Raw genomic sequence first — 13,526 nt, 5'->3', positions numbered from 1 at the left:
AAAAAATAAAAAACCAAGACAAAGTTTACCAATGAACCCATGAGTGGTTTTTTGAAAAAATCTTTGGAGGAATAATTAGGATTTTTTTTGGAAAAAAATCTGATGCAATACTTTGGGAATCTTTAGAAATTTCCAGGAGGAGTTTTCAACAAAAACAATGTATTTTCTAAAGAAATCCATGGATGATTTTTCAAAAGGAATTCTTCGATTTCAGGAGAAATCTCTGGAGAAATTTTGGAAGAAATTCCCACAGCAATTCCCGAAGGTAAACCCAGTGGCAAATTAAAAAAAAAACCTACGAAGGCTGTGAATGATTTTTTTTTTCGAGAGCTAAAGGAGACATTTTTAGAGAAATTTCCAAAAGAATTGGAAGAGGAATTTCTGTATGAGGTTTTGGAAGATGTTTTGAAACAAAAATCCGGGATAACATAAAAACACGTATATTCCCAAGCAGGGTTCCTGATTTCCACTTTTCAACTTCTTCCACACTCGAATACAGTCAGCACACGCTAAGAAAATGTTACTTTAAAATGAGTAAGATTCACACAAAACTGAGCTAAACTGGAACAGCTCAAAAAATGAGTAAATTGCATTTCCAGCGATAGCGCTGGCTTAAGTGCAAAACTCCAACTGGTTTAAGCCGTATAATATTCTTCGCATCATCAAGAATATTATACGGCTTAAACTGATGAGATTTTCGCACTTGGGCCAGCGCCATCGCTGGAAAAAAAAAATTACTCAATTTTGAGTTGTCCCACTTTAGCTCGAAAATGAGTGAATTATCTGACCGTGCAGCGAAAGGTTGTCGCTTTAGTTTGTGTGTTTGCTTATCAGTGACGACAGCAAACACCGGCGAGCGGTGGGAAGTCATACATGGAATTCAAACATTCGTCCACATTCGCATCGCAAGCGATTCGTGACCGATATTGCGCGTACGAATATTTGAAGTTTTCAAAAAATGTTTATTATTTTCTTTGCTAATCTAGTATTTCAACAACAATACTCTAAAAAGGTATGCATTAGGGGTGGTGGGGGTAAAGTGGACAACCTAAGCATTTTGGTCGTTTCCCGCGGAAATGCGGCAAAACCCATCCACTTTTCCGAGTAACATGGAAGATAATGATATACTCTAGAAATCTTGTAAGGGGTTGCATTTAAAAAAATATTCTTTTCTGTGATTATTTTCTTCACCAAATCGTGCATCAAAATAGCGTGAAAAAAATTGGTGGGGGGTAAAATGAACAAGTCGTTAAAAGTTATAGAACAGCATATTGTTTCTATGTTTTTAAATACACACTATCAAATTTCATACGATACCTTTATTTTGTTGTTTTCAAACTTTTGATACAAATTTTGAAACACTCTTAAATAATTATTGTAAAAATAGTGTGAAAAACAAGCACTGTTTTGGATGAAAATTATATTTTGTTGATATAAAATATTTTTTATAACTTTATACATCAATTATCTCACGATAGGTATGATGGCTGATGATTCTGAAGTTTGCAAAAAAAAAATATGAAATTTTGGTGAAATTTGAACCGATTGTCCATTTTACCCCCACGGTCTGATTTTGTTAAAATTATTTCCAAAACTTTATTTTTTTTTCGGTCAATTATATTCTTCTACCTGGACTCTATCGGTTTAGGGTGTAAAACTTGTAATAATTTGAAAATAACTTACGAGAAAACCTTAGCAATTATAAGCAGATTTTACATCATTTTCGTTGTTTCATGTGATTTTTTAAGTTCTTGTCATCTTGAAGAGATTTATTTGATTTTAATGTTCAAGATCAGCAAAAGTATTATGATTCATGCTTAGGCATAAGCTTCAATCGTTGAAACATTTTAAAAAACAATAAAAGCCATGAAACTGTACCCTGTCCACTTTACCCCCACCACCCACCCCTACATGCAGAAATTCTCTTCTAGTTATGATAATAGCCGCTTCGATCGCACACCAACATTCGTCACCATTCGCCATTCATTCATTCGCTTGCGATCCAAACTGCGACGATCGGCCACGAATATTCATGTGAACCAGCTTGCCCATCGCTTCCCACTGTTGATGGGGTTGCGTGTTTGATCACGACTATCCGTTTGCTGCATCTTTCTCGATTCGCTTCAGCGAAGAGGAGTGAATATGAATGGAGTGAGGCGAATTTACCGATCCTTCAATAATATCAGAAGAAATCTTTATTAGCTTACTAGCTGTCCCAGCAAACTTTGTCTTGCCGTCTTGTGGTGGTTTGACAACTGTTGAGCTCAAAATAGCACCGCACTCTAGATTGGTTTCAATTCGATCGTGTTGATTGCCTCCCAGGTCATAAAAAATCAGCATTTTGTCTATTTTCTTATATTTTTAGTTCATTTTCCTAACTTTTTTTACATATAAACACGACCACCACGAATTCGAATCTGACCATGCAAGATTCATTCTGATCGGTTCAGCCGTTCGTGACTTTTGTTGCCTCAAAGGGAAGTCAAACTCATTTTTATATATATACTAGCTGTCCCGGCAAACTTTGTCTTGCCAAGCTGTGGTGGTTTGACAGCTGTTGAGGTCATCGCAGCAACGCACTCTAGATTGATTTAATTTTGATCATGCTGAATTTTTTTCCCGGCTCATGAAAAATCCGTATTTCCACAATTTTCATACTTTTTTAAATGATTTTCGTAACTTTTTGAACATATAAACACAGCCACCACGAATACGAATCGAACCATGCAAGACTCATGCTGATCGGTCCACCCGTTCTTGAGTTTTGTTGCCTCAAAGAAACTTCAAACTCATTTTTATATATATAGATATAGATTCTATGGAATCCCGGAGGAATTTCTGAAGGATTTTTTTTTGTGGTATTTATGAAGGAATCCGTGATATTTCATAAAGTATCTTTTATAGAAATTTCGGAAGGAATGATTGGATGAATACCTGGAAAATTTCTTAAGTAATCAGACTTGCCAGACTTTCTAAAGGAATCTTTGAATAAAACATATATAAAACAATCTATGCATAAAAAATTCAAGGATAATAAGTAACATTTCTAAAGGAGTTGCTGGAAAATATCTTAAAAAACCTCTGGATTTGTTTTATGAAGGAATCGCTGGAGAAATTTCTGAAGTAATCCCTCGAAGAATTTCTTAAGGCCACCATGGAAGATTTTCTTAGAGAATCCCTTTTGAATTTTCTAAAGGAACCCCCAAAGGAGTTTTTTTTAAGAATCTGTGAGGGAAGGTGTTTGGAAAATATACCGAACATTTGTAGGAATATTTACACTTATTTCTGAAAAAATAAGTCATGGAACACTTCCTGGAACCTGGTGGTCCCATTTCAAAATTGTAAAATAGATAATATTTGGTCATATATGTAGAAAAAGTTAGGAAAATAAACTAGCAAAATAAAAAAAGTCAGTGTCTGTAATAAAGAAAAAATAAGTCTCGTTTTGCATCGTTGACATATCTGATACTTTTATTAAGGGATTTCAACTGATAAACATAAATTTTCTCATAAACATCACTTTAACACTGCAAAACTGCCACCTGATTAATCCTGTGACAATCTTCAACATTCTCAAGTTTCAGCCAGTCAGTCCTCAGCCGAATCTCCACCATCCAACCAAACAACCAACCATCGCAATGCCACCACTATCGCTCAGCAATAACACTTTCACTCGGCCATAACCGATCCATCCGGAAACAATCTTGATTGATGGCTTCCCGCTTTAAAATTCCCAATTGACTAACATTGCTGTTGTCTCTGTTATACCTACTTATGTTTCATTTTAATACTCCAACGGGGATTTGGGTTTCGCTTGGCGTAGTGCTTATTTTGGGGATGATCGCTAAGAAAGTGTGCTCAGCGTTTTTTTTTGTCACAAACGACCCAAGAGGAAGAGACAGTGCACAATGGGTCCAGAGCCGCATTTACGAAGACAAAAATGTTTGTGCCTAAACTTAAGTTTTAGATACATGGTGTCTTTGGGAAAGTTTCTACATATTTTTTGACCTTTTTTCTCATTATTGTGACATTAGGGTGGTCCCTCTAGTTTAGCTGATCCAAACATCTGCTTTATAATAGTTTTATGTACGCTTACAAAATGTTCTAGTTGTAAAAGAACTTATTTGGAGCAAATTTGCCGAAGAAACCATTATTTTATCTCTTATGGTCCCTAACTTATATTTTTTTAAAAGAATCATGTTGAGGTGATCCATGAAATTCAGTTTTCTTGCAATAACTTTTAAGGTGAATATATAACGAAGTTTTCAAGAGCACAAATCTGAAGAAGCAAATGATCGATTGTGTTGAAAAGTTGATCGATTGATGACCAATCGATCAACTTTTCAGCGTAGTGAGTCATTTGGTTCTTCAGATTTGTACTCTTGAAAATTCGAGGGGTGGCTTCGTTATGTATTCACCTTAACCCATCAGTTTCTCGTAAAAACTTTGTTCCGAGCACTGTTAGAACTATCTATGACGCATATTTTTTCCAAAGAGCTCAGTGTTATATCTCTCATAATTAAAAAGATATTGGCTTTTTTCTTAAAAAAATCTTTTTTTTTTTTCAAAAAGTCATATCTCAATACGGAGCAAATGGATTTTGAATCGCCTAATTGCATTGAAAGGATCGTACTCTGTTCTATTGATGGTGAAAAATTTGTGAGTACCTTTTTCGATTGAGTTTTAAAAATACGGTTTTTTAAATAGAAAATCAGTTGTCACTCTTAAAATCGATGAGATACAAACTCGGCGTCTTCGATAATATTGTGAGTTTTTAAATGCTCTGAAAGTGCTCAGAATGAAATATAGTGAAAAAATCAACGCATAAAATTATATTGAATAAAAACGGGGTTTTATATGGAAAACAGAACATTTCAAGAAAGTTCAAATCGTTTTTGTTAGACAGATCGAAATAACCATTTCGAAAAAGTTTAAACTTGTTTATATTCCACATTCCGTCAATAGACTCAACTTTAAAAGTGATTTTGAGCTAATTTCCATCAATTATATTTTAATTTTATCTCTTCAATCCATGAATAGCGAAAACGTAAGACACTGGTAAATATTGATGTTAACATAAAAGCCTATCAAAAATACATAATTCACGAAATCTTACCAACATTGTGCCTTAATGGTAATGACAGTATAAATAAACAATGGTTCTAAAATGAAATGGATGACCATTTATCAAGCTACATTGATCTGTCTAACAAAGAAGAGTTAAATTTGCTTGAATTGTTTCGTTTTCCATATAAAAATCCATTTTTGTTCAATATAATTTTATGCGTTGATATACTTTGTTCTGAGCACTTTCAAAACATCCAAAAACTCACAATATTGTCGAAGACGCCAAGTTTGTATCTCATCGATTTTAAGAGTTACAACTGCTTTTCTATGTAAAAAACCATATTTTTTAGAATTCAATAAAAAGCTTCAAACAAAAAAGTTGAGTACAATTTTTCCACCATCAATAGTACAGAGTATGATCTTTTCAATGCAATTCGGCGATTGAAAATTGATTTACTCCTTTTTGAGATATGACTTAAAAAAAGTGATTTTTTGAAAAAAAAAAGCCATTTATTTTTAACTCTTAACCACTTAACCTATTTTACAGCTCTTTTGTTCACTGCACTTACGCTTTGTGCAGCGCCTAAATGTATTCTATTATATTCTTATTCTACTATATCGAACTGGTTTGCCTTGGTGCTGCTTTCACTGTTCTACCCTTTCCTTGGTAAAATGATAAGCAAGATGATGAAATGATGTGTGGCTGATGTTCCTATTCCAGTCCGATAGAGGGTCGTCCATTATGGGTTGCCATTCGCCGATATCCAATTATTCGGGTCCGTTTGAGCTATGAGAAGGGGGGAAGAGCAACTGACGAAGTGCCGGGCTGGGATCGAACCCATGACCATCCGCTTATGAAGCGAACGTGTAGTCACTGCGCCACGGGCCCCGGCAATATATTTTTTTTTAACTTTGAGAGGTAGAACATTCAGCCCTTTGGAAAAAATATGCATCATTGATAGTTCTAAAAGTGCTCGGAACAAAGTTTTTTCGAGAAACGAATGGATTAAAAGTCATTGCAAGAAAACTAAATTTCATGGATCACCCTAACATGATTTTTTTTTTTAATTATAAGTTAGGAACCATAAGAGAATAATGGTTTCTTCGGCAAACATGCTCCAAATAAGTTCTTTAAAACTTTGTAGAATATTTTGTAAGCGTACATAAAACTATTAAAAAGCATGTTTGGATTTTGGATCAACTAAGCTAGAGGGATCACCCTAATTTCACAATTATGAGAAAAAAAGGTCGAAAAATATGAATAAACTTTCCCAAAGACACCATGTATCTAAAACTTGAGGTTTAGGCACAAACATTTTTGTCTTCGTAAATGCGGCTCTGGGCCCATTGTGGCAGTGGTTTCACTCGACTGGTAGATACTGATACTCAAAGTTTTCGGCTCCGGAGTCATCGTAGTTATATACCCAACAGACGTTCCCAGCACACCACTCTATCTTCGACGGATTCATGTTTAAAAATTACGACAAGCCAACGCACGATATATGTAGTCAAACGTAAACGATAGAACCAATTATGTAAAACTGTAAACAGAAGTCGAGCAAAAAGTCGAAGAAAAAAAAAACCCTTTTCAGTTTCCTTAGAAGAAGGCTGCCAAACACAACTGAAACGTTTAGCAGTTAACAAATTACCAATTTGCAAGACTGAACAACCGAAAGCTCCGAGTATCAGAAACATCTTTTACACGTTCAAAGTTTGAAGTCTCCTCTCCAGAAAAATGGTATATTTTTAAGCCCAGAGATCCGCAAAATTGCGTCCGTCCGAGTCTAGGTAACGTTCAATCTATAGAAACATGTTCTGTTCCAACGCGGGCATCATTTACACCTATTAACGGTGCATAGAAAAGTGTTATTGTGTCATAAATAAAAAAAAATAAAACAAAAAATGCCAATCATAAAAAAGAAATAGTCTTTGCATGTCACAATTTGACTGTAGAACGAAAAGCTGCGAAAGGCCTCAAGGTGAAAATAGCTCCTAGCCCGAATGGAATCCACAATGAAGTTCTAGAAACTACTACAGGGTTAAACTCGCCGAAACCAGGACGCCATTTACATAATGTGATTATAAAATAGGTGCAGTTTGATGAAAAATCGTCATTTTTGTCACCATGTCAGCCCCTTGGCAAGCGAAGGATCCATCAATTTAATCAAACCAAAGTGGTTTTCATCCTTTATTATCATACTCTAGCGAATAAGCAAACGAAATTTAGAATCCCAGACTTTTATGTAAAAGGCGGCCTGGTGTCAGCGAGAATTATCTTGCACAGGCGCGAGTCGCGTAGACACGACGAAACTTTTTTTAATTCAAATTTTGCTCATGTATGAGCTTCTATCTGAAAATGGTTTGCTCGTTAATTGTTTTGCAATATTCTTCACCTAGGCTAAAATATTAACGACACATAAAAAGTGATCATTCTTAATAAATAACTCTAAAAGTCCCAGTGAAGAAACAGGGGTGTTAATAAAATTTCCAATTGTTTTGTTTTTCTCAATTCGTATAGTTGGATGTTGAGAAAAAGTCTGCGTAGTTTTCTGCTATTCTGCTATTCTGCTATTATCAACGCACCCCCTGGCTTTCGCCCATCTGCGTTGTCTTTTCACTGGGCAATACGTCTACCAATTAATGTTTATGGGCTTGCCGGACCAAGTCATGTAGCTAAGCCAAACACCCCACCTACAACTGTTGGGTAGGCACCATTGTCCCGCCCACTGGTCTTTTACAGCTAGTTGTAGGTGCATGTGTGCGTGTAAGTATTGGTGTGTGTGTTAGTGTTGGTGTATTGTAGGCGCCAACTCGTTCTAATCCATTCTGATTGCTAACACCCTATCGAACCATTGCCCTTTAAATTTGGAAATCTATGAAATAGAATGAGTTAAGCGCCTGTTAATAGACGATCACAGGCTCCTGTGAGAAAAAGTCTGCGTAGTTTTATCAATGAAACTTGTACGTAAATTTTTTTTTTGATATAAACAATTTATTTTTTTTGCTTTTGCTTGTTTTGAAAATCAATGCAAAAATTCAAGAAAAAAGAATAAGAAGCATTTGACTATCCTAGGCTAGGTGGCAAATTTTGAGGGGGGACGTCAGCTTCCTACAGAAAAATGCTTTACAAAATAAAATTGTTAAGGTTTTTGGAATTATATCTAACATATATCCGCGATGAGTATGACTCACATCATAATTTTTTTTTTTGTAAATCCTTCATACAGGGGATAGACAAAATGATCGGGACAGGTTAAATTTTCGCATTACAGAAAATATTCAACTATCTGTAACTTTTCGAAAAGTGCATCAAATATTCTCAAATATCCACTATAAGTTAATCAACTAGTTTTGTATCAGTGGTCGAAATTTGAAATCGATTGGGCTATTCTGCACGAAGTGATAAAGATTCTAGAAAAAAGTATAATTATTCGATAGTCAACTTTGAGCTGTTATATCTTCAGATTTAATGAACCGAATGCAATGAAATTTTGACCATTTATAACTTACATAATGAACTCTTAAAAACGGTTGAGTTAACTTGAAATTATAAACAAGAGACAAAGTTATAGCGATTTAATTTATTTTATGATTTTTTTAGAAAATTGATGTATTATTAATATGCATCCCATTACTTTTTCAATTAATTGCCGGTTATGTTGTTACTTTCCATCACAACATATTTATATATAAGTCAATTAGAGGGAATTTGATTGAACTATAATTAGCATCTTAAATTTTGAAACGATGTTGAAGTTTTGGAAAATTTGGTGATTTATTAGAAAAATTGTCTAATCGTTATAATTTTCTTCAAAAATTTTAAGTTAAATTAAAAGTTTTTCATAGCCCAGTATATAAGTCATAAATGGTCAAAATTTCATTGCATTCGGTTCATTAAATCCGGAGATATAACAGCTCAAAGTTGGCTATCGGATAATTTTACCTTTTTCTAGACTCTTTATAGCTTCGTGCAGAATATCCCGATCTTTTCCAAATTTTGTTCACTGATACACAGCTAGTTGATCAACTTACAGTGAAAATTTAAGAATATTTGATACATTTTTCGAAAAGTTACAGCTACTTGAACATTTTTTGAAAAGCGAAAATATAACCTGTCTCGATCATATTGTCTATCCCCTGTATATCGTCAAACATCTTCGAAGACATCATTTCAACCCAATAAACCTCTTTGGAATAATTATGTTTGAAGAAGATAATTAGATTTTATTCATACCCCCTTTGCAAAAGTTAGGTGAAGAATATAAAAAAAAAAATTGAAAAACATTTTTTGACAGAAGCTCATAAATGCTCCCAAGTAACACAGAAAACATCTTTGGCAATCAGAATGTCAAAGGATGTATTACAACAGTAATATAAGTGAATCAGAAAACACGTTTTGTTTTAATTATGCTCTATTTGTGTAAGCCGATAGACTATTGACGACATACAACTAAAAAAATTACTTGAGTATCTCAAGTCTAAAATACGTATATAATACGAAAATATAACATTACTGGAGCATCACGAACGAAGCACAACTTTGTTTAAATTAGAGCAACAGATGATTTTGCATTTAGCAGCAGGTTTGAATTTTTTGAATGTTCATAACTGCGGCCAAAAAATAAACACAGATTGCTGCGCAGCCGCAATGGCTCATAGATTGCTCCGAAGGATCTCCGATGAGTAAGATAATGTGGAAGTGGAGTCACGTCAACTGTTGCAGAGCGGCTGTAAAAAAAGAATCATTGCGAACAAGTTGGTGATGAATTTGGTGGCATAACTCGTCGAATTGTTGATGTTGAAGGAGTAGATGCACGGCGGCATAGTAGCTGCTCACAAATATTCTTGGGCGTCACCAAGCTTTCATTATGGCCCTCTCATCACCAGCAAATCAGATAACAATTAATCCCCTTTGTGCCCAAGATCGATTGTCGATTGTCCATCTAATAAAAAAACTGAAATTGGATTCCGAACCTACAACACAACGAAGAGTACTTTTGCTTACTTACTGCAATGTTTACTTTTTTTTATTTTGACAGATGCTCATTTTAATATAATGTCTTCTAAACTAAGCTGTAATTTAGCTATTTTGCCGTTGCAAATATGATCACAAAACATAGTTACAGCTCTGCAATATGTTTGTTGAAAATATGTTATTTAAACGTATTATATTCCTAAATAATGGACGCAGTGGTTAAAAGGCTCTACAGATGAGGAAAAAAACGTATTATAATCGTAGGAACAACCCCTTCCATAAATTTACTGTAAGGTTGTTCTGCGGATGTATTATTAGCGTAATTTAAACATACTTCTGCATCCCAGCGCAGAGTCGGTTGACGTGGAGTTTAGAGGAATAATCCAGATTACAGTACATGGCAAACATATGTATACTAGATAAAAAAAATGCGAAAAGTTAATGTTTTTATTTACGTTGTTTTGTCTCAAATTCACAAGTAAACTATTTTTTTTTTCAGTGAAAAATGCTGAACTCTAACGTGAGCCAAAAAGTAGAAATAATTATCAGGTCTAAAAAATATGTATTCTAAATTCCGGTACTTGTTTACATTTTATGTACGGCACTGTAAGAATCGTTCGATATCTGCCATATTGTTTTTTCGAGTGGATTCCAGAAACGGATGCAAAAACAACCGATTTTGGTTGACTTATGTTATTATTGTTAATTTATATAAGCAGCGCTTAAAATATGAATGAGCAAAATGAGAAGTTTCACCATAAATCGGGAAGCGCATGCAATATAGCGCTACTATTTTTGAGAGTAGACCATTTTCTGGAGAGTTCTCCGAATATTTTACAATCATTGTCTCAATATATCCATGTTGCATGTTTAAGTCGTCGACGAGGCCAAAATTTTGTATATAAATAAAATTTATTTTGTTTGTTTTTTTTTTGTCTAGCATTATTCTGGATACTACAAGTACTTATAACCGATACTTTGTATCGGTTATACAACTTCCAAAATGCTTGATTCCAACCAATGCAAATGGTATGTTGTACAAAAATTTTTTGCAAGTTATATCACTGAGAAAATATTTTATTAAAACTAGTACATGTGATAGCATTCTATGTGTTTTTTCCAAGTTATATCATCGATAAATATCTTGATATAAAAAAGGGAATTGAATGGTTTGTAGTAATATGGAAATTTTTAGTACTATAACATGTAAGATGTTTTATAAGCCGCCATTTTTTGCGCTGTTTTGACTTTATAAGTGTTCAAAAACGAGTAAATAATTCAAGAAAAATACACAACACTTAGTATGAATGGTGAAATTTAAACTGTTATATAACATGTTGTGTTACTTGGGGCTCTTTAAAAAAATTGGCATCTCTTAGATAACAGTATTCAGAACAAATACAAACATCTGTAGGACAGCAAAGTTGCTTCAGGTTTCAGTTCATTCAGGTTCTTCTTCCTGCTTGCGACAACAGAGACACGAAAGCGATAAAATAAAGACGTTGAAATTGTGTTAAGATTAGTGTGGATCGTGATTGTTATACCGTCGCAAGAGAATGGGAAACGGAAAATGTTTACTTTAAGCTTGCTGGGAAATATTCAAGTGTGAAAGAAAATCTTTCGCAAACACGACGCTCCGGCGTTGAGCGATGCGTTCATTTATTGCTACTCTGAATAATAGTTGATACTTGGATAAGCTTTGTGATAACATTTTACCCTATGACTATATATCTTTGCACTTTCTCAAACTGTAGCATTATTTTCTTCAATTTCCACTCATCACCTATCTCTCTATCTATCTGTTCCATTTCCGGTTCTGTTTCAATTTCTTCAATTTCTTCGTCCAACTCGCATGGAAACCCCTTCCTCGTTGGCCGTGCAGCTCGTTGCACGTCGAAAGGAAAAGGAGAAAGAAAAGGTGTGTGGTATCTGTTATCCCGAGTGTGGCACTTTCTAGTACACTGTAGTTGAAAAAAAAAGGAAAAAAGAAAATTGACAACAACAGATGGGTTTGCACTAGCTGTGTACAGTCCAAGATTTTCGCTTGATAGTAGATTTTTTTTTCACGGGACCCGAGAAATACGGCGGAAAATTCAGTGATGGTGTTGCCTGTTTGACATAAAGTTGTACAAAAATCCATTAAGAACACCTGCGCTGCTAGCGAACACAATATAAACGATACCAGCACATGCTATGTAAATATGGTGCCAAGTGATAGTGCTTTAGATTGTAAGGTTGTAACATAATGCGATAACGTTTTGAACCATCGAAGTAAATTAACACACAGTAGAAAGAAATGCCAATTTTTGGAATTGATTTATGACTACACCGTTCGTGTAGGGTAAGCGTTCCGATTTTGCAAAACAAATGATTATAGCACTATTTGTTCTAGCGTATCGCGCCACTTGGGCGGTGGCTTCTATATTTGTCTGTTTGCCACTATAACTCCAGTCAATTTGAACCAATTGTTTTGAAATGTTGTACACGGGTAGATACTATACCTATCTCACCACATTCCAAAAGTTGTGTCAATTGGTTCAAATTTGACTGAGTTATAGTGGAAAACAGAAGAATAGAGAAGCCACCGCCCAAGTGGCGCGATTCCCTATTTCTTACTTTTTGTTTTAAAGTTGTAATTGTTTTCTCAGAGTGAGAATATATTATAGCAAAAAGAATGGAAAATATCAGTGCTTAACCTTCCTTCTGCATTAAGAAAAAGTAACACATTTGGCATTAAGGGGTCAAAAATGACCAATAACATTGGCACGCTCCCAAAAATCCATTTTCGATCCGATTTCCCTTCTCTTAGGCTTAAATGAAAGATATGAGCTCCAAGAATCAGACCGTGACTAACTCTTGGCCATTCCGGGACATGGGCCCCTGTAACCGGTTCCGGAAGGTGCCCACAAGGAACATATACAGGTTTTAGTGCAGAGGCTCGTTTCGACGATTGAAATACCGTGAAATATCATCTAGAATCTGAAAAGCAGCGCGATAATTAGGGAATGAGCACATTCACCATATCTAGATATTCTGAAACCGGTTCCGGTGAGACCCGGAGAGGCTGGAGAGGCTGCTTTCTTCAGTATCAAGGAAATGTTGATCACATTACCAAACTTGTCATGCGACGGCTCTATCTTTATGGTTTTTCATTCAAATAACAGTGATAATCCGGAAAAGCACCACTGATAAAACTGACCCAAACTGCCCATAATCGCATAGTTAACGTAAGCGCCACTGTAGTTTTCAACAAACTTTTGAAATTTTAACAATGATTAATGAAAAGTTTATGTTTTTTTTTTTCACGTTGATATCTAGCTAGTGATTAGGTCTTGTGCTCTATTGAATAAAACTAGTCACAATTATGCACATTTGATAGTTATTAGCTTGTGAGTGCTGTCATTGCCAATGGTGGTTACGTCAACTATACCCAAGTAACCTAAAGTTCAGATAAAAGGGTACTTTATAAGCTAAGCAGCTTGTT

The 13,526-nt window shown here is 34.9% G+C and overlaps 1 protein-coding gene across 9 annotated transcripts in view; it reads left to right on the top strand.

Annotated features, from left to right (window-relative positions):
- Window positions 1–13,526, top strand: part of LOC109399236 (small conductance calcium-activated potassium channel protein) — an 807,467-nt gene that overhangs the window by 287,368 nt on the left and 506,573 nt on the right. For 6 of the 9 annotated variants that reach the window (XM_062859435.1, XM_062859437.1, XM_062859431.1 and 3 more), the window contains exon 3: window positions 11,925–11,960. The exons of the other annotated variants lie outside the window; for them this stretch is intronic. In XM_062859435.1, the coding sequence (XP_062715419.1) occupies window positions 11,925–11,960 (36 nt within the window). The remainder of the gene's footprint in view (window positions 1–11,924; window positions 11,961–13,526) is intronic. 9 annotated transcript variants of the gene reach the window in all.

Source organism: Aedes albopictus, chromosome 3, assembly GCF_035046485.1.
Source record: "Aedes albopictus strain Foshan chromosome 3, AalbF5, whole genome shotgun sequence".
Lineage (NCBI taxonomy): Eukaryota > Metazoa > Arthropoda > Insecta > Diptera > Culicidae > Aedes > Aedes albopictus.
This window is presented reverse-complemented; position numbering and strand designations above follow the sequence as displayed.